General features: G+C 42.7%; 1 protein-coding gene across 9 annotated transcripts in view; it reads right to left on the bottom strand.

Moving 5' to 3' along the window:
* Positions 1-22,400, bottom strand: part of CHST15 (carbohydrate sulfotransferase 15) — a 93,871-nt gene that overhangs the window by 39,510 nt on the left and 31,961 nt on the right. For all 9 annotated transcript variants that reach the window (XM_075935307.2, XM_075935306.2, XM_075935309.2 and 6 more), the window contains 2 exons: positions 5,082-6,148; positions 1,406-1,745 (listed from right to left, as the gene is read on the bottom strand). In XM_075935307.2, the coding sequence (XP_075791422.1) occupies positions 1,406-1,745; positions 5,082-5,621 (880 nt within the window). In that variant the 5' untranslated portion in view covers positions 5,622-6,148. The remainder of the gene's footprint in view (positions 1-1,405; positions 1,746-5,081; positions 6,149-22,400) is intronic.

Genomic DNA, 22,400 nt, shown 5'->3' with positions numbered 1-22,400 from the left:
GGAGTGGGGTGGAGACGGTGCATACAGAAAAGTTCTTCATTAGTTCCCATAAAGAGGGACTAGAGGACACCAAAGGAAAGGAATGGGTAGCAGGCTTCAAACTAGTAACAGAAAGTTCTTCTTCACAAAGCAAATAGTCAGCCTGTGGAACTCCTTGCTGCAGGAGGCTGTGAAGGCTAGAACTAGAACAGAGTTTAAAGGGAAGTGAGATCAAGTCATGGAGGTTGGGTCCATGGAGTGCTATTAGCCAGGGGGTAGGAGTGGTGTCCCTGCCCAAGGTTTGTGGAAGGCTGGAGAGGGATGGCACGAGACAAATGGCTTGGTCACTGTCTTCGGTCCATCCCCTCCAGGGTCCCTAGGGTTGGCTGCTGTCGACAGACAGGCTACTGGGCTAGATGGACCTTTGGTCTGACCCAGGAAGGCCATTGTAAGCTCAGGGCTCAGTGTCGGGGGTCTCACTGGACCCCCTTGGTTCTCTTGCACACCTGCTCCTGGGTGGCCAGGCTGGCAGCTCTCCTGCCCAAGCCGGCCACTTTCCTGTGCCTAGTGCGGAGATCGTGGACGAGGTCCACGATGTCTGCACTAGCCCAGGCGGGTGCCCGCCTCTTGCAGTCCCGGGCAAGCTCCCGGGAGCTGCCAGCCTGGTCCCGGGAAGAGGGGGAGGGCTGGGGGGCATCGGGTGGGTGGCTCGATCCGTGCCAGGTGCAGGGTCTGCTGGCTGGGTGCTGGCAGGCTTGCACCTAGCACGGGCACCGTAGCCAGCCCGTGCCCCTTTAAGGGGTCTGGGCCGGGAGGGGGGCAGAAGAGTTTCCCTGGTGTTGGCCAGAACTAGCTAGTTCGAACTAGGCTTAATCCTTGTGGAATGAGGATTACCTAGTTCGAACTAAGCGCTCCATTAGTTCGAATTAAATTCGAACTAGCGGAGCGCTAATGTAGCGCCTATGAAAGTTAGTTCGAACTAACGTCCGTTAGTTCGAACTAACTTTGTAGTGTAGACATACCCTCAGAGATTGGTATTCCAGCCAGGGTTAGCTTCTGGCAGGCTGCTGAATGCTTTTATTTGCCTGGTATCCGCAGGTATGACCACTCGCAGCTCCCATTCCTGACCAATGGGAGCTCTGGGAAGCGGTGTCCTATGACCTTTCTGGGTATCAGAATTAAGCTGACTGGGTCTATAATTACCTGGATTATCCTTCTGACCTTTTTTTAGACACAGCCTATATTTACTCTTTTCCAGTATTTTGGTATTCTTCCGCTCCTCCACATATATTCTCCTTTATCACTTCATCAAAAGTTAATGGGGGATATACTAACACTTTGAAAAAAGGCACTATTCTCTGAAGAGTTATGCTTCCATTTCAGTAGTTGCTATTCTTCTGAAATGTTAGAATACATATTTACTCACCAAATCGCTTTCTTGTCCACCAGTGTGGTTCTTTAATTGCTGAGAATCTAACATCAGGATGTAACCTGAGTCTGTCATAAAGATCAGTTGTTCCACATTTTGGCTGACCTATTATGTAGAAATGAGGAAGACAGCGTAGCCGATAATGCTTGTCCTGATAATGATACAAGTGGTTCCAAAATACCTTCCTGAGGTAATCAAATATAGTCCGAAAACGTTTTGAATACAGTGCATAAGAATTTGTTGTATAAGGATCCGTAGTAGTATTTCCTCGATATTCTTCATACCAACAAGGATTCTTGCTATTTGGTAGGAATTTGTTAGGGATTACTGAAAACATCTGCAACAGAAAGAACAAATAATTTCAGTCAAGGCAGCAACGAAGTTTTTCAAGACACCTTCGTATTTAGCATAATTTGTGAAAACAAAATAACCACTATCATCATAATCTTTCCTTCTATCTTTTTGTAATTGCACAGTAAAATTCTGTGGTTGACCAAACTGGAGTCAGATCCTATACAGCTGCATGAGGTGGAGAGAAGGTACAGAGTTAGATGGAGAAGGGAAAATAATCATACACTCACCCATTTTAAGGACAGTGGTAACAGCTCTGAATATCTAGTCTCACTTCCTGCATAAACCTATAGTAATCTCTACGGCAGAAGGATATTACCTCATGAATACATAAGTGAATGTGATCAAAGTACAGCACTTAAAACAAGAGTCATACAATGCCTTTTACACCTCCCCTGGGGAATATGCACCTCGGTACCATCCCAGTGGCTGCCACCATCTACATGTTTGGTTAGTCTTTAAGGTGCTGCTAGACTATTAGTTGTTTTTTAAGTTTTACCACTTTTAGTCCAATTTCTCTAAAAGACAATGGAAAGGCTCCCATTGGTATCAATTGGCTTAGGTCCTAAATAAACAAATGAGTCCAGAAATATATATGTGTAAAACTTAAAATCACCCAATTGCAAAGTTTTTGGGAGGCGGGGGAGAGGGGTTAATGAAGGAAAAGACTGAGGACAAAAACAAATTAGTAAAAAATACATTCTGCTGTTAGCTTTATCTGGTCTAATCAGAAGAACTGTATGACTCTTGCTTAAGTGCTATACTTCAACCACAAATTGAGCACCTCTTCAGCCAAATCCTAAAATGCTAATGCAAGTTTTTCTCAGTCTTCACTCAGGGATAAATACAACTCATTCGGGACTTTACTGAAAGTAAAAGATTTTCCAATTCGACCCACTGACTTCAATGGGAGCTGAGTGTGTTCAGCCTTCCAAGGACCAGGCCTTATCTTCATGCTGCGAGCACAGGTAAAGTCTACCAAGCCTGCTGGAATCTGTAGTACTACTTCATTTAAGGAATCCTTAAAATAAGCTTTCAAAGAATAATAATTAGGAACACTGATTTAACCAAAGATAAAAATAATCAGATCAAATTAACTTCCAGTTTTTAATTCTGAAATACAAAATTTGCATGAGTGATTGGAATACCAATTACTAGATTTCTGGAAAGGTACATTAGCAATTAGTTATTAAGGGGAAGCTGCTCTTTATTTATAAGGTAAGTGTTTTGGCATATCTGACTAACTCCTCTGAATTATTTTGAATAAAATGATAAGAAATAAGTTCAATGTAATTGCACTATCACAAAAGATTGTCAGACTTCTTGTCTCAGATGTTAAGATCTTCTGTTTTGCCTATGGCTCAAATACAAATTATGACAGACAGACAGACAGACACAGAGAGAGAGAGAGAGAGAGAGAGAGAGAGAGAGAGAGACAGAGACAGACAGACAGACAGAGACAGAGAGACATGCATGGAATAACAGGAAATTATTAACCAAAATGAAGATGTGCATTTTTGAGACCTGTGTGCTGTTATCCCTGCTTTATGTTTCAGAAACATGGACTACATATGCTAGGCACATCAGGAGCCTGAATATTTCCATGTGAAATGCCTGCACATGAGCCTGAAAATAAAGTGAGACAATAAAATATGAAACAGAGGTACTGGAGCACACAGGGCTAACTCTTACAAACAATTATCAAGAAGAGGTTGCAATGGCTTGATCATGTTAGGAGAATGAGAGGTGACTGAATCCCCAAAAGTATTTTGTATAGCAAAATTTGAGACTGCACTAGAAAATGGGGTCACCTTTACATGAAGTCATTCAGCATAATATAGAAAACTATCCCATCCCACCTGAATGGAATATCTGACTGGGTGCAAAAGTGTCAGAGGAGTAGCTGGGTTCGTCTGTAACTTTAAAAAACAGCTTAAAAAAGCGAGTGGTTCTATCGCACCTCAGAGACTAACAAAAAATATAGATAGTATAATGAGCTTTGTGGGCACAACCCGCTTCTTCAGCTGACAAATATGGAGCAAGATCGTGAGTGCAGTTCAACATGAAGCAGCTTTGATATAAAAGATGGAAGGAAAGCGAAAAAGAAGAAAGCAACAAATCTGTATTCTTAGGCTACAACTCTAACAACACATGGACCCACAAATTATGTAACAAGCTGTGTCACTCTTGAATTGCGATGGTCAGCCATAAGTGGATTCCTCAGGAACTTAATTAGATCTCTTACACATGCACAATGATCTAGCGGATCAACAGTTGTCTGTCTGTGTATATAGTGGCAAGGCACTTTCTTTGTCTCCTCAGTTTCAGTACTTCTTTCTTTCGCGAAATGGGCCTGAGGTAAATCAACCCCTATCTGCCAAACTGGGCAGTAAATCTTTGCGCTAACTGTAATAGAGAGGTAGCCGTTTTAGTCTGATCTTGCTAAAACAAGAGGAAAAACTATGTAGCCCTTTAAAGACTAACAAGATTGTTTAATAGGTGATGAGCTTTCGTGGGCCAGAAGTGGGTCTGAGGAAGTGGGTCTGGCCCACGAAAGCTCATCATCTATTAAACCATCCTGTTAGTCTTTAAAGGGCTACCTAGTTTTTCCTTTTGTTTTTGCCCTAACTGGCACTCAGACCTGTCTGTTTCCCCTATAGGGAAGAAGCAGAGCCTCTCCTTCTGGAGATACTTACTCCTCTCCTGCCACTAGCCTAGTAACAACATGTCTATCTGTGTCTCTCTCTTCCCCCCATCCTTCAATCTTATCTCAACAGGCAGCAGGGCAGACAGCTTGCCTGAGCCCCTGGACAAAGGGGGGAGGGCCTCTGGGCTCCACACTCCCAAAGGCACAGGTCCTCAGGACGAAGGAGTGGGGCAGAGGGCAACCAACCTTCACAGCCACCCAGAGAGCACCAGTGGTGATATAAAGGGCCTGGGATTCCAGCCACCACTGTTACTGTGGTAGTGGCAGGAGCCCCAGGCCCTTTTGAATGACCAGTCCCCAGGCAACTGTCCTCTCTTCCCCTTTCCCTTCCCTCCACCCTCCCCATTCGGTGGGTCCGTCAACAGGGGAGCAGTTTAAGAAGGTCTCAGGTAGTGCTTAATTGAATCCTAATTGGGAAGAGGGCCTTTAATATTCTAGAACTTTCATGTCTGCCTTCTAATACCCTCTTGCAGCTGGCTGGCCTGACTTTGTCACTATATATATGGACTAGTCTTCAACTGGTGAGCTATATTGTTTTACTTCATCTGAGGATCCAGCCCAGAATACTTGAAATAAACAAGTAACAGTTTCAAGGGAAATTTTGGTTCTACTTACATGCAGCTCTTGTTTCTTCAGGTCTTCTAAAACTGGACTTTTTCTGGTTATAAACTCAATCTTTGAAGTAATAGCATCAATAATTAATTTCATGCTTGGATAATCCTTTACATATGAAATATTAATTTCAGAAGGCTGGTAATGGTGTTTCATATCACTAAGGCTTTCATTGTCCATTAAGTTTGGATTGCTAGTAAAATCTCCATAATGGAATGGCAACGGTATCAACAGTAGGCCATGTTTGGCTCCAGTCAGTATGTATGATGCCATGACTAAAGTCATTATTATCAACCCAAAAATCAAGCTGCATAGCTTCCCTTTCCTCAAGCAAAAAAATCCATTCCAACTTTCATTATGATCAGTCCTTACTTCCAAAACAGCAAGTAAGTTCATCTGCTTATCCACACACAAAGGAATTTTATTTTCTTGTTTGCGTACAGAACACTTTTGATTATTATGATTAGGCCCCCGGCATCTGAGACACTGTTTGTGCAAGTCATTTGATAATAACTGTATGCAACAATTAATGCAATGCCTCATATTAATACCTTTAAACTGCTATATTAATGAGCCAGGTATAGCCATAAAAAATGTCTGATGCATATAACTTATTTTCTGAAAACCTAAAATAATTTAATTCCTTACATTAGTAGATATTTTGTCATTTGAAAAGCCAGTTTAAAACCAAACAGCTGAAGTAGACTAAAATTAATATACCAGCTCAGTCAAAAATGAAAAAAATAAATGTATTGTGGGAGTGTTTCAAAAGGTATTTGGCTCATTAAGGTAAATCTAGTAAAATAAAAAGCAACAACAGGTCTTGCTCAAGTTTTTCCCATTGAACAAAATGAAATGGAAGCAACTTCACTATATGGTGTGAAAATATACAAAAAATAAAAAAGCCTCATTGTCCTCTGCTGTATTTAGGAGTAAGCAATATATGTAGTCCAGACGGAAGGTGCCTTGGAAAATCCCATATGCTCTGAAAAAAAGTGTTCCAAAATGGAGTGCTGCTTCTGAAAGTTTCATCTACATAAAGGTAGCTTCAAAGATCTGTGTTGCATAACCTAAAAAAACAAAACAAAAACATATGGATATATGCCAGCGGGTAAGCCATTATAATAACCAGCTGCAATACAAATACAAGCTATCAGTCACAAATTCTTAGTTGATTTAGCAATTTTAATTGAAACTATCTTCTACTTAAAAACAAAAACAAATAGCTATAAAACTTAAAACACTGAAAATTTGGAAACTCCCAGCTAAATGTTGTCAATGAAGAATCACTCTCTTTAACCCACATTTAGATTGAGAGCTCTTTACTTATACTGTTGACCTGTTACTCACACAAACTGTACCACTGCCTTTGATAAATGCTCACCAATGTAAATTTGTAATCTGGCCTTTTCTTTGTTGACCTCTTTCATGAAATACATGGAGGGAATTAGGCATTGCAAACAAAGTGTACCATCTAAGGTACTTAGAAAATCAACGACACAGGAACAACACTGTGATCCACAAACTTAAGCTCCCAATGAATGGGAAGGGCTGATATCCTTTGTCCCACCTCTTTCTCAGAGGGTATGTCTACACTAGCCCCCTAGATCGATCTAGGGAGGCTAATGAGGGCGACCGAAATTGCAAATGAAGCGCGGGATTTAAATATCCCGTGCTTGATTTGCATGTTCACTGCCGGTCGCCATTTTAGAAATTGACTAGCCCGAAGTAACTGCCCGCGTCTACACGCGGCAGTGAAACGGAATTCTGAAATAAAGCCCTAACTCAAATTAGTTGGTAAACCTCATTGCAGGAGGAATACCAGCTAATTCGAGTTAGGGCTTTATTTCGGAATCCCGTTTCACTGCCGTGTGTAGACATGGGTAGTTACTTCAGGCTAGTCAATTTCTAAAATGGTGACCGGCAGGGAACATGCAAATCAAGCGTAGGATATTTAAATCCAGCACTTTATTTGCAATTTTGGTCGCTCTCATTAGCCTCCCTAGATCGATCTAGGGGGCTAGTGTAGACGTACCCAGAGATAAGTGCCTAAGTCCAGGCTACAGGATAGCAGGCTCTGCTAGCTATCCACAAATGGGGACTCATCTCCTGGATTGTGGGAATGAGTTAAGTTCTTGCCTCACTCCACAGGAAATAGCCAGAGCCAAGAGATAGTGACTGTTTTTTCATAGATTCCAAGGCCAGATGGGATTACTGTGGTCATCTAAGCTGCCCTCCTGCATAACACAGGAATTTCCCCAAAATCATTCCTGGAGCACATCTTTTAGCAAAACATCCAATCTTGATTTACAAGATATCAGTGATGAAGAATCCACTATGACCCTTGGTAAATTGTTCCAATGATAACGTATTCCTTATTTCTAGTCTGAATTCATAGCTTCAACTTTCTGCCATTGCATTATGCTATACCCTTCCCTCCTAGAATGAAGAGCCCTTTATTAAATATGTGTTCCCCAGGTACGAATATATAGGCTTAATCCAGTTACCCCCTTAACCATCTCTTTGTTAAACAAAATAGATTGAGTTCCTTGACTTTATTAGTATAAGGCACATTTTCCGATCCTTTTATCTTTCTGTAGTTCTCACAGTCATTTTGAATTGTAGGCATTAGACCTGGATCAGTATTCCAGCACGATTTGTGTCACTGCAGCTGCATCGATAGTGACGAACAAGTAACTTTTAGCCCAGTGGTGAAGTGGGAAAATGAGGTTCAATTCCCCCTCTTGCCTGGCACAGGAGAGAAAAGGTCTGAACATGGATCTCCCAGTTCTCCGGCAAAGGCTCTAGGCTCCAAGACAAGGATATTCCACAGGGCCTCCCTCAGTCTGTCCTGTTGAATCTGTTTGATTGTAGATAAATACTTAGTCACTGGGGGGAAGAAGGGGGGAGAATGACTCTGTAACCCAGTGTTTATGGCATCCACCTGAGGGGCAGGAAACCCTGTGTCAAGTCCCTCTCCTCCAACCGCTCTTAACATATTCATCCACAGTGGAACAACTTCAACAGAACCTGAAGGAACTTAAGCACCCCAAAAAACCTAGAACTTGTTTGCCTAATTTGGGTTTAGGCACTAATTAGCTTCCTGGATTCGTTTCTGCTCAGTGCTCAAGAGTCTAGTATATGAATACTATACCCAACCCTGTTCATGGAAACTACATCGGTTATATTCCCAAACCTGAGGCAGAAACGAAGAAAAAGCGAACACACACAGCTTGCACAAGCCCCTTTGCTGCCCAGTCCTTTCACAGAACACCACTGCAACCAACCGGAGCTGTCCCCTTTGACCTCATCAAACTGTCAATCCTTAAAGGAACACGGAGTATCAGAAGCTGCATTTCTAAAGGTTGAAAAGGAGTGTTCCTGACAGTTCCTCTCAATGCAGCAGGACTTAAGTCAGAATGAAGTGTTCTGTTGAGTGACAGTTGTGGATGTGCTAGCAGTTAAGAGGAAGAATTCAAGATAGGAGCTCGGGTGCTTACACTCGGTAGCTCTGGGATATTTGGGGGAGCTACAGATAACACATGATACACAGAAAAATCTCTGAGAAACTATAATTAGTAATCAGTTTACATTTTGGAAGGGCACTTTTGTAATAAAATGCTTAAGAATCCTGTATTTCTTTAATACAAATATATATTAGCAATGCCATTTAAGAGTTAAGGCCCTAGCAAAAGCATGTAAGCACATGCATATCTTTAAGTATGGGAATAGATCCACTCGAGTAATCGAAGGCAGATTTCCTTTGATCAGGGTGAATGCTGGATAGAATATCTCATGCAAAGACTTTTAGACACTGTTGTATCATGCAAGCAAGGTACTAACAAACTTCAACAGGACTTTATTTACCAAAAGTGAAACCTCTTTACAAAACTGCTGCATCACTTTGTAGCTCTCACTCAGCTTCTCCCTTCTCCCTCTCCTTCCCCCCCCCCCACGCTAATCTTCTCTCCCCTCCTTCCTGTTTCCTGTGCTTCCAGACTCCCAACGGCCAATGGTCTCAGTTCTAATCATTACAAGCAGTATTACATCTAAAACACCACATTCCCTCCTCTATTATAAAATAAATGTTGTTCTAACCACAGCAACAGATATGGAACAAGCCACTATACCATTGGCAGAAATATTACACTGAAAACACTGTAAATACTACATAACACAGTCTCTAGTCCAGACAGGAGGTCTGGGTTTGACAGACCATCTCTCAAACCCCGTTTCTAGTGCAATGTCTTTTTGTGTTGGTACTACGGTGAAGTCATCCAACATGGACTGAGTGTTGGTATTATCTCCTCTTAGTGCATAGGCAGGTGCAAGATAAGAAGCAATCCATACATGCCCATCAGAAAGTCGATAGGTGCAAGGTCCCCTCTTCTCAATGATTTCAAGAGATGTGAATTTATGGTCTCCTTTGCGTAGAATTCCAGGTTTTCTTACTCTAACGAAGGAACCACACTCAAACTTCGGTTCTGTAGCACCCCGCCATTTGTCTGTGAAAGCCTTATACTTTTCTTGGTTCTGTTCAACTGTTTTTCTCACATCATCCTCTTTTGGTGCATCAGATCTTGACTTTAACAATCCAACAATGTTCAGTTTAGTATTTATCTATTTTCCATGCAGTAACTCTGCGGGTGATCTTTGCGTTGTGGCATGTCATGTAGCCCTGTATGCTTGCAAGAAACCAGTAGTGAAGGTTATCCATGATTGCCCTTCCAATTTAGCCATTTGCAAACTCTCTTTCAAGCTTCTGTTAAACCTTTTGATTTCCCCATTGGCTTGATGGTAATACACGGATGATCTTCTATATAAAATGTTCCCCTCTGCTAGAAAAGTTTCAAATTCCAGGGAAGTAAATTGATTTCCATTATCCGAAACCAGTTCTTTGGGGTTACCTTCCCTGTGCTAAAAACTGTAGAGAGGAACTTAATTATCACAGAAGAGGAGATTTGTGATGTAAACACTACTTCAGGCCATTTACTGAAATAGTCTATTAAAGTGATGGCATAACAACAGTCAATTGGAGCAGTGTTAAAGGGTCCTACAATGTCAATCGCAACTTTTCCCAAGAAAAATCAGGAAGAGGAACAGGCTGTAATGGTGGGGTACATGTCACTGCTGTTTTATCATGCATTTGGCAAGTGACACAAGTAGCCGGTGTGTACCTCGTAGCACACGGCCATCAAGGAAAGAAAGTTCATCCCAAACTCTAAAATAAGGCAGCAAAACTGGGTCAAGGTTTTTAGGGTTACTGGGCCATCTCTTTGTCAGAAATTCCCGTAGCTTTTGTTGAATTGGACATGCTAAACAAGCAGCTTGGAATTGCTCTCTTGTAACTGCAGTAAGAGTGTTTGTAATAAGCGCAACTACTTCATCCTCATCCTCCAGTGAACCATCTGGTGAAGACAAAGGCAGGCGAGAAAGGCAATCAACTACCACATTTTGGTTTCCAGGCTTATATTCCAGTTCATAATTGAAAGAGAGTAGTCTTCCAGACCATCGAGCAACACTGCTCTTCCTAGTCCTTTCAAGGTTAGCAATGTTGTCAAAGGGCTGTGGTCTGTGCGCAACTTGAATGTGCGGCCCCACAGGTAAGTTCTCCATTTTTCAGTAGCCCAGATACAAGCAAGTGCTTCTTTTTCAATTGTAGAATATTTTCTCTCAGCATCACTCAGTGTCCTTGAAGCAAATGCAACAGTTCTCTCCGTGTTGTCCTCATGAAGTTGTGTGAGGACAGCCCCAAGTCCATAACTGGAAGGATCAGTAGTCACTATTGTGGGCAATGTGGGACTGAATAGTGCAACTACTGGACTATGTACAATCAAGTCTTTCACAGTTTCCAAACAAGCTTGTGCATCCGTTGTCTACACCAAGGTTGAACTTCTCCGTAGAAATTCTCATAATGGTTCAATGACAGAAGCATAATTGGGAATACATTTTGCATACCAGGAAGTAAGACCCAAGAAGGAACATAAGGTTTGCAAATCTGTTGGAGAAGGAGCCTTTGAAATTGCTAGGATATGAACTGGATCAAGTTTTCATCCAGCTGATGAAATTGTATGTCCCAGAAAGGAGAGTTCTATTTGTCTACATTTGCATTTAGAAAAGCTGAGCTTAAGGCCCGCTGTGCTGATGCAGTTCAGGACAGACTGCAGGTTATTCTCATGCTCCTCAGAACTATTTCCAAACACAATAATATCATCCAGATAGAACTGAACTCCATGTTGATTCTTCAGAATCAATTACATCATTTTTGGAAGGCATTTGGGGCAGATGCAAGACCGTATGGAACACGTTTAAAATGAAATAGTCCCTCATGTGTAATAAATGCTGTGAGGTCTCTGCTGTCTTCATGCAACATAACCTGGTGGTATGCACTCTGCAAATCAAGAGTAGAAAACATCTTTGCTCCACAGAGTTCTGCAAATCATAGAAGGAAAAGACCTCAGAAGGTCATGAAGTCCAGCCCCCTGCTCTAGGCAGGACCAATCCCAATTAAATCAACCCAGCCAGGGCTTTATCAAGCCGAGACTTAAATAAATCAATTCCTCTTAAAATAAGGAATAAGGGATCTTTTGGAAAAGGCTTTATTTTCCAAAAGATCCCCGTCTAGACTGGCGCTTTTTTCCGGCAAAGCTCCGAGCCGGAAAAAAGCGGCAGCCATGTTTATGCAAATGAAGCGGGGGGATTTAAATCCCCGCTTCATTTGCAATTGCGATGTGTCTAATTTGCATCCCTTTTACAGAAAAGGGATGCAGTCTAGACACAGCCAAGATGTGGCCTCACCAGAGCTGAATAAAGGGGAATAATGCCATCTCTGGATCTGCTGGCAATGCTCCTCTTAATGCAACCTAATATGCCATTAGCCTTCTTGGCTACAAGGGAACACTGTTGACTCATATCCAGCTTCTCAACCACTGTAACCCCCAGGTCCTTTTCTGCAGAACTATGACTTAGCCATTCGGTCCCCAGCCTGTAACAAATACTTCTTCCATGTGAGGCAGTGGGTGGCTGTCAATCACAATAGCTTTATTTGGCTCCCTTAAGTCCACACAAAGGCGAATGCCTCCATCCTTCTTCTGTGTCACCACTATAGGTAAAACCCATTCAGATGAGTCAATCTCTTCAATAATGTCCTTTTGTACAAGTTTTTTAAGTTCCTCTGAAACAGCTTCCCTGACTGAAAATGGTAAGCTCCGTAACTTCTGTCATACAGGCATCACATTATGTCACATTTTAATTTTGTGCACAAACCCATAAGCACAGCCAAGTTTCTTCTCAACCTGGTCTTGGGGTTCCAGCTAAAACTGGTGTGTGTACTACAAGAAGTGTTTTGCTGAGGAATATCAATTTGTCCATTAACTATCCTGAAGTTTAAAGCACCCAATAAATCTCTGCCAAGGACAGGAGTGCCTTTGTGGACAATGTAGAACTTTTCAGTTACACAGAAATCACCAAAAGTCACCGTTGCTGGCAGGCAGTCACATACTGGAATTTGGTTTTTCAAATAGCACACCAACTGAAGTTTGGGTTCAGTAAAAGGCACATATTTAAAGGAATGCAAATAGATGGAATCAGGTAGTATAGATACTGCTGAGCCAGTGTCCAACATTAACTGAACAGAATGTGATTTGCCTGAAGATGTGGCAGAAACATTTACAGTGCACCTTATCTGTTCTGGAATATGTGCAGTAGTGATTTTGTCCATACTCAACACAGTAACATCTGGTATTGTAACAGCATGCACCTGTTGATTGGACTGGCTACTATGGCATACCTTAGAAAAATCCCCAATCTTTTTGCAGTGATTGCACTGAGCTACTTTTGCAGGACATCTTGTGTAGCTTACGAGGTATTGTGGGGATTGTGCTTTGAATTTGCTGATTCTATGGTTTTCCATTAGTTTTTGCCTTCTAAATGTTTATCTGTAGTGATGTGGACTTTTCTGCAAAGGAGTCACAGCCTGGACTGGGACTCTTGTATCCATGCTCATTATTTTGGCTTCTGCGATAGCTGACTCAATCTGGGTAGCAATGGTTATTGCTTTTTCCAGTGTAAGTTGTGGTTCTAGAAGCAAGTGTTCTCTTACACGAAGCATGGTTGTTTTCTCAATGAGCTGGTCTCTAATCTGCCATATTCCCAAAGTTACACATTACAATCGCACTCCTCAGAGAAGCAATATACTGCATTATAGTTTCCCCTGGTTTCTGCTCACACTGGCAAAATCTGTAGTGATTAGCTACTACATTCATTTTTGGCAGAAAAAAGTTCTTTAATGAAGTAAGGGCAGTCTCATATTTATCATCTGCAAGGGGAAAAGTGTAAAGTATATGCTGCCCTTCTGCTCCAAGGCAGTGGATTAGCAGAGCACGTTTTCTTACTTCAGAAATCTCTGTAGCACTGAATGTAAGCAGATACATCTCAAACATATGAATCCAGGCAGTAAAAGCAATTGGAGGCTCACCTGGGCTTTGCAGAAAAGGTGCAGGTGAGTTCAGAGGCAGAAAATCCATCCTTGTCGCCAAAATGCTGTATCATGCAAGCAAGGTACTAATAAACTTCAACAGTACTTTATTTACCTAAAGTGAAACCTCTTTACAAAACTGCTGCTACATCACTCTGTAGCTCTCATTCAGTCCTCCTGCCCCCCAGCTAATCTTCTCTCACCGCCTTCCTGTTTCCTGTGCTTTCTAGACTCCCAACAGCCAGAGCTCTCAGTTCTAATAATTACGAGGAGTATTATGTCTAAAACACCACAGACACCAAAGCCACCAAGGCTCCAGAGGTCAATCGTCCAGCATGTTTAGTACAGACCCATAAATCGAACATTGAGGGCAGTTTCGGTTGACATCCGGTACTCCTCCTTTTGTGATGTGGATTTTAAGAGGCAGGTGATTCGCTAATTGTGTAGCTGACAGATGATAAGGGGAAACACTCAGTCCCAGCTCGTGCTAGGTCCAGGACCAAACCCCACTGTTGCTCTGGAGTTTAAATGTAGTAAGAGCTGAGCAGGCAGGCAGCTTGGCTTTTACTACAACTAAACTGCAGAGGCTCAGCAGGGACAGTTCCCCGGCCCAGCCCAAGCTGGATCTGAGCCAACCTGGCTCAGTCCCAGCTCGTGCTTGGCCCAAGACCTACCCGCACTGAGGATCTGCAGTTAAAATGTACTAAGAGCCGGGCTGCCTACCAAGCTGAAGCAGCCCCTGTCCACAGCAGTCTGGGCTGGCCACAGGCACAGGCTGCTGCCGCAAAGTAGCTGAGAACCCCAGCAGACAGGGGCTGCTGCCAGAGCAACCTCTTCGGGTATGTCTACACTACCACCCTAGTTCGAACTAGCGGGGTAATGTAGGCATACCGCACTTGCAAATGAAGCCCGGGATTTGAATTTCCCGGGCTTCATTTGCATAAGCCGGCCGGCGCCATTTTTAAATGCTGGCTTGTTCGAACCCCGTGCCGCGCGGCTACACGCGGCACGGGGTTCGAACAAGCCGGCATTTAAAAATGGCGCCGGCCGGCTTATGCAAATGAAGCCCGGGAAATTCAAATCCCGGGCTTCATTTGCAAGTGCGGTATGCCTACATTACCCCGCTTGTTCGAGCTAGCGGGGTAGTGTAGACATACCCTTCCTGTGGCGAGCCAGAGCCTGCTGCTGGCAGAGGAGGCTTCGCGGCAGCCTCCCCTTGCCCTTGCTCTCCCTCCACCCCACCCCACCCTCCGCCCCGTGCCGCTGCCTCTGATAGAGACAGAAATACATGAGGAGGTGGCAGACAGCGTGCTGGTGGGAATTGGCTTTTAAGTCAGCTCCTCCCAGCTCCTTCTCCTGCTTCTTCCACCCTCTCCCTTTGCTGCCTTTGATACAGAGGCAGCAAGGTGGGGAATGTGAGTAGTCTACTACTCTCTTACATCCCGAGCTTGCTCCTGTCGGCCTCCCTCTGTGTGAACGGTGAGGAAAAGCAATGTAAGATACGTCAACTTCAGCTACATAATTAACAAAGCTGGAGTTGAGTATCTTAATTTGACTTTCTGCAGTAGTGTGCACCAGGCCTGAGAAGACTTCAATAACACTATTCACAAGATTAAGTTTACACTGGTGCTTTAGTGTATAACTAGATTGGAGACCAAATTTTTCTCAGTTAAATACTTCACCATCACAAGGTGTTCATGTAGAAGCAGGGAGCATAGTAATTAATAACTTCTTTATTTAAACAATTTTGTTTGAAATTACTCTATTACAGGAAGGATTCAGAGCAGAGAAATCAGAAGTCATGAATCCAAGCATTAGCTTCCCAAATGGAGCTAGAGTCTTTTAACTAAGGTCTGAAACCTATTTTTTTTACTGTCCTTTTACTCAAAAGCAGATATGTTGATTTGCTTCAAAGTTTTTATTTTATGTATTCATTTAGTAAATATCTTCTTTTAAGCCTCCACATATTTGGGGGGGGGGAAGTGTTTTAAATTTGTTTGTGACAAAACTATGAGGACAGCAGCATCCAATATAAAGCTTTGGGGGGTAGCAAACAAAATGTGCCAACCTCCAGCAGATCTGACATCTAATAATCATTTAGTTTGGGCACATTATGCCAGAAAAGCTTTTAAAATACTTTTGAAAACAAAAATCAAACATAACAGTGAATGTAAGGTGAGAGGCCCAGAAAAACGATGAAGGAAGCCAAAGAGGAAAACAGCAGGGACACATCATTATCAGTGGGTAATGTTTAATTTTGCTTTTAATATACCAGTAAACTATAGAAGTGTCTCTTTTACAAAGTGAGGAGGCTCTTACTGAAGTCCCTTTCCCACAGACTTAAAAAAAACTATATTTGATCCTTATTTAAGGCTCAATACAAAACCTACTGAAGACACTGGAAAGACTACCATTGATTTCATAATTAAGTAGATAAAATGTAACCGACGAAGGAAAAACAGTCTATTCGATTGAATCTGTGACAAGGCTTAAAAAGCATATTTCCTGTATAGGATTCTCAAAAAGAACTACACACCAAGAGCCAAAAGGCCTAAGCAGGAGGAGTGAGGTCCATCCTGTCCCATAAGGAGCTTAGAGGGGGAAGAAGAGGGTTGTGCTCATTTAGGATGATGCAACCTGATGCCCCCAGTGTGGCTGGCCTTGGCCATATGCTTCCATGGAGTGAAGTAGGCACATGATTCTTCCTCCGTGCTTACCTCTGGGCTACTGTAGGCTTCCAGGATCACATAAAGGCAGGGCTCATTTCTCTCCACTTTCACTGTGCCATTCACACAATGAATTGCCAGAATCTAGGTTTAAATGAGGCTGCCATTTAGAGCAGTGACTTAACTGGATTTTACAAGACATCTAGTGGTCCCCAAGCTCAGAGTGATAAAGCTTCTATTTGCCTCCAAAGTCCCATATGCTGTTTTCTCTAGCCCTTTGTCTCTTGGAATTAGAAAGAACAGTACTAGCAAATTACATTCACCACCAACGCCAAGGTAGTAACTTGGGAAACTGCAGTTGGCTCTCGCTCTCTCGAATAGGCTCACAATTAGAATAACTCTTCAGCTAAAGAAGTTAAATAAGGAACATGGGACAAACGAGACTGGAAGAAATGAATGCCTTATTTCCTGAAATACAATCCAACACATTCTTTCTTTGATCTGTTTTCCATTTCCTTCTTCGCACAAATAAAAAGAAAGCATTTGCTCTGCATTACGCTAGCATTTTCTGAGCCACACTGCACTGCCAAGCATCCTGCATTCTTTGTATATGTATTTATAAAAGTCAGAGAGTTATGTTCCAAAACAGGAGTGGCAAGGAGAAAATGGAAACTCGAGAGCCAACAGCTTCTCAGCACTATCTCATAACAGGTTGAACCACAATGGTGGGTTGTGTTAGAGATGAGATACCTTCCTCAAAAATAAAAGAGCATTCTATTTTCTATAGCCCCAATTTAGGCAGCTTCAATATTAACCTGAACAGAAAGATCATTAGTAAAACATTTAAAAAATTGAAATGGAGAGGCTCAGAAATACCACTGCAGGCTAGATAATGAATGTCCCTTCCGTACAAGATCGATAAAGGGCATCCAGTTTCCCCATAACAATCGTATCAAATTATTACAGATAAAAGCTTAGATAGCAGAGATAAGAGAGCTTGAAGAGTTCAAGTGAACATTAGCTTTAATCCAGAGGAGGGAGAGAAACACTAGTTAATTAAATTATTTTTTTAATTAAATTAATCTATGGCCTTGACTAAGAGAGAGACTTCTGCCAACTTTTATGGTATCCCAAAAGGCTCACTACCATTTTCAGACTATTTAAATGGAAATACATTTTTCAAGGAGGTTTAATCAAAAGGTGAAATAATACAGGGGTCTGATTATTCATATTTAACATAAAATGAATGAATATTGTCAGTGTGGCACAAAAAATGTACCAAGGCGTCACTATAATAAGGAGCAACATGTCATCTGCAAATAGGTCCATTTATAAACAATGTCTCCAATACAGACATGCGTTGGTGAGCTGTGACTTCAACTACTGTAATGGTGTCATTGGCCTCTGTGAATCCCATCTTGCCCGTGGCCCATCTATCAAAAAAACTTATGTTTATATCATCTTCCTTGCCTGCAGCTGCTGTCATCACTACCTTTCTCTTTCTATTAGATTCCACCTCGCAATCTCAAGCTCACTTTAAAGGTTCTGTACAACTTCTTCTGCCTGACTCCTAAGCAGCTTTGTTCTCCCTTCTTTTCTCCACTACCTCTGGCTCCCTGCTCTCCAACCAAGCTTCCAGGCTAACTCATCCTTTTGTTTCCTTCTCTCACTATTGCCTTCTTCCACATTATCCTTTATGACTTAGAATCACTCTCTCTGCTGACACATCCAGGAACCATCCAATTCTTTCAAATCCCACCATAACACACGTTTTCCACTAAGCTTAGTATTGTTAATCCACTGAGGAGAGAAAGGTTACAGGAGAAAAAACATTGCTACATTTTAAATCTATATATATTTACTAGGGGGCTCTGCCCCCTACTTGCTATGCATGCCAACCCTGGTCTCTGGATGTAGGCAGGCTGGCTCTTCCCCTGGGCTGCCGCCAGCCCCGACCTTTCATCCCCATGCCTCTGGCTGCTGGTGAGGGGAGGGCCAGGGCTGCTGGCCATAGTCATCCCCGGCAGCCATGGATATAGGGCAGGGCAAGCGGGGCAGCTGCCCCGGGCCCCGCGCTTCAATAGGCCCAGCACACGCTCTACCTGTCAGCTGTTGCTGTAGCGCATGTGCAAAATTGTGCTGCCCTGGGCCCCTCAAAACTCTCATCCACCCCTAAGCCCCGGTCTCTCACCCCCACTCCCAGCCACAACCAACCCAGGTCTCTTGCCCCACAGCCAGCCTGGGCCTTTTGGGCCACCCCACTCCTCTCCCACCACAAGCCGTGGTTACGGTTACCAGATGGTTTCAAAAAAATACCGAACACACTTGATCTCAGATGGGGGTAGGTGACTGGCTGGGAAGGGAGCGGGGCTGGCCGGGAGGAGGTCGGGGGGAGCTAGGCTGGCTGGGGGTGATCGGGGGGAACCGGCCAACAGGAAGCAGGGCTCGCCGGGAGGGTGTCAGGGGGAGCAGGGCTGGCCGGGTGGAGAGTGGGGGGGGGGGGGGGAGGGAACCAGTTGGTGGGGAGCGGGGCTGGCCCAGGCGCACACAGATCCCGAGGTGCTGCCTGTCCTGCACACGGTCCCAGCAGGGCACACAGGCGAGTCCGGCCCCAGGGATTCTATCCTGCCCTGGCCCCACCCCCTCCTCTCTACCATGAAATTGCGTACTGATACTCGTGATAATAATAAAACATACTTAATTAGAAAATACCAGACATTTATATGTCTGGTATTTTCTCAATTTGTTTTTCGGACAGAAAGCTCAAAACCGGACACTTAGCAACCCTAGCTGTGGTCTCTCGGCCCCTCTCCAGCTACTGTGTAGGCCATGGTCTCTTGGCCGCCAAAGGAGGGCTGGGGCTGAGCTAGGGCTCTCCCCTGGCTGCTGGGGAGGAATGGGGAAGGCCAGCCAGGCAGGGGCTGCAGCACCCAGGCTGGGAGTGGGTGTGGCTTATTCCTGTGGATGCAGAGTGACGTAATGATGTCACTCTGTTGTCCTGCAGGAAAAGCTTTTTAGAAAGAGAGAGAGAAAGAGAGAGATGTATGTACGCACATTTTGAACTACTTTACGACAAACCTACCTAGTTTTCATCTAGTGTATTATTAATTATTACTAAAGTGCCATAATATACGAGTCCTGGAACATATTCCTACCTCAAGGAATGTGAAATCTAACTAAAATATTCCAAGTAAGGAATTACAATTTACAGAGTGGAGAAAGGGGTAAGAAAGGACAAGGGTGAACAAGCATGAGACATGCTTGCTTTCAAATATGATTCTTGAAGAAACGTTTTTTGTGTTTGATTTTTAAAACTGTATATATTTAGATAAAATAGATACTGAAACTCAGAGCAGTGTCCAGCATGAAGTCTAAGGTGAAGGCTAATGATGAAAGTAAGTTCAGAACAAGGCTATATCTACCCTGCATTAAAAGACCCCCAGCAGTGAGTCTCAGACAAAGTGTCAAATAACAGGGTGCCAACCGTGATGCTAAAAAAAGTCGTGAAGATGCCTGGGCTGAGGCTCTGAAACCCAATGAGGGACGTGGATGTCTGAGCCCAGAATCCAGCCCAAAACTGAAAATCTAGACCACTGTATTTAGTTCTGCAGTCACAAGCAGAATCAGTTGATCTGGACTACGAGACTCTCTTCTATTGTTTGTTTTTACTGCCATGTTGACATGCAATTGAAGTTCTGAGGTATGTAGGGTTAGGTTGTGTTTCAGGCATAGGAGAAACATATGAAAATAATAATTAACAGGGGTATGTCTACACTACCACCCTAGTTCGAACTAGGGTGGTTAATGTAGTCATACGAACTTGCAAATGAAGCCCGGGATTTGAATTTCCTGGGCTTCATTTGCATGTTGGCGGGCGCCGCCATTTTTAAATGTCCACTAGTTCGGACTCTGTGCCCGCGGCTACATGCGGCACGAACTAGGTAGTTCAGACTAGGCTTCCTATTCTGAACTACCTAGTTCGTGCCGTGTGTAGCCGCGGGCACGGAGTCCGAACTGGTGGACATTTAAAAATGGCAGCACCTGGCAACATGCAAATGAAGCCCGGGAAATTCAAATCCCGGGCTTCATTTGCAAGTTCGTATGACTACATTAACCACCCTAGTTCGAACTAGGGTGGTAGTGTAGACACAGCCCAAGGGCTTTAAAACCCCAATGTCAGAATGATATTGCAGATGACAAAGTGCACCTTGGGATGCATAAATTATTAAAATAATACTTAGTGACTAGAGACAGAGCAATAGTGTCCTTCAAAAAAGTGGCTTGAATAGTCGATCTCATTTAACTATAACAATTAACCTATGTAGATATATTCTACAGTTGGATGATTGACTACAAGAAGAAAAACATGGTATTAATATGGGGTCTTCTGCTCTGCTCATTAATGTAGTGAATACTACTAACAATGATGTGACTATTCTACTGTGTATAAGCATCATGGCCTTCCATTGTAGTAATAGCTATTTTTTCCATTTTTAAAAATCCCTTAATAAGGGTACAAGCAACTACAACAGAATATTTCACCTTTCAAAGAAGTAACATATCCAATATTGCATGTAAACAACCCAAGTTCATAGCAACAATAGCACTGCAGAGACCCAGACTAGTACCAAGTGCAGCCATATAAGAATAGCCAGGAAGATAATAACTAATGCAAGATATGAAATGAGATGTGATGAAGTCCTTATGTCCCAAAAGGAATTCTCTAACTTCCAAATATTTCTCCCAGTTAACAGAAGTTGTGCATCAGGTAGCTCCTGCACCCATTCCAAGAAAGCCTGTGAGACTTCCAATCGACTCAATACCCATAAGCTGGAAGAGAGGTCTATATTTTCCCAAAAATTCCACAACTAAATAACCATGAACAAAATGCAAGGTTGGTTGGCATACTGCTGCTAATATTTCTGGAATTTACTGTGATTCTTTAGTGATGCCTAGCAAAGACATCCAGGGATCCAGTAAAACCTCCTCAAGATCTTGTTTTAAAGGGAATGTAAGGATAAGAAAATATTAAAATAAACATTTAGACAATATAATGAATTTCCATGCTACTTTAAAAATATATACCTTGTAAACCATTATACCAGTGGCTAATATGACTGACATGAGTGGTGTCACTAACCAACAGAATTATCCAGGTACCGTTAAACACATAGAGGTATTTAAGAGATCAGATCCTTAGTACTACATGTTCCCTGCCTGAATAAACTTACAGCCTAAATCAGACAAAGCAAAGATAAGGCAGAGCATAACCATGTATGGAAAACACAGTGAGGAGATTCTATGAGTAAAGAGAAGGGAGGAGGGAGAGAGGAAGAAATGAGAGTTTCAAGGACTGTTCCAAACAGTGGGGCAGGTATGATTGTGATGGAAGGCTGAATGGCTAGAATGAGCAAATCAGAGACTCAGAAGTGGAAATTTCAATTTACTAGTCAGGCTTAATAGCAACTTGAATTCTTGTTGTTTGGTGATAATTCAATGCATTTTTAAAATGAGTTGATGGACTTAGTCCTGCTGACCAATGTAATAAGACAAATGTTAACGATATAACCCGGAACACCATAATCACTGACTCTTATTAGCTAATGACTTTAACAAAAAGGAAAAGGATTGAATGGGAATGGAAACTAAATTCTGTTTTCTCTAGAACAGATTGAGTCATTTTGGCAGAGCAGCGTGGGGAAATTTAAACGACTGCTGAGCATCCTGTACATAAACGGTGAAAAAGCCCCCACAAACAATACAAATAACTTTAAAGAGGGAAAAAAGGGGGCAGACGGAATAAAGAAAAACTAATTCTTCACTGGATGTTGAGCGTATTTGGCTTTTCATGTTAACAATCTGATAATAAACTTGGTCTCAAGTCACAGCTGTTTACTTGTAAGCAATCAACTATCTGCTCCCCCCGCCACCCAAAAAACCCCTCTAAATGATACAAGAAATTGTTGATCTCTACAACTGTACCACAAAAACTTCAAGTAATAGTTCTGAGAGCCCACATAATTCAATATGAAGGTCAGCAATCTTCTCTGGGAAGCTTCCTTGCTCACTTGCTAAAAAAAGTCTCCAAGTTCAAGCCACAGGGAAAAAACACTGTGAAAATAATGCTTGTCAAATGATTTCCATAAAGAAAGCACTAGCATTATTCCTTTTGTCAAAAAT

This window comes from Pelodiscus sinensis, chromosome 8 (genome assembly GCF_052426305.1).
Source record: "Pelodiscus sinensis isolate ZL-2025 chromosome 8, ASM5242630v1, whole genome shotgun sequence".
Taxonomy (NCBI): domain Eukaryota; kingdom Metazoa; phylum Chordata; order Testudines; family Trionychidae; genus Pelodiscus; species Pelodiscus sinensis.
The sequence above is the reverse complement of the archived record's forward strand: the minus strand, read 5'-3'. Positions and strand labels throughout refer to the sequence as shown.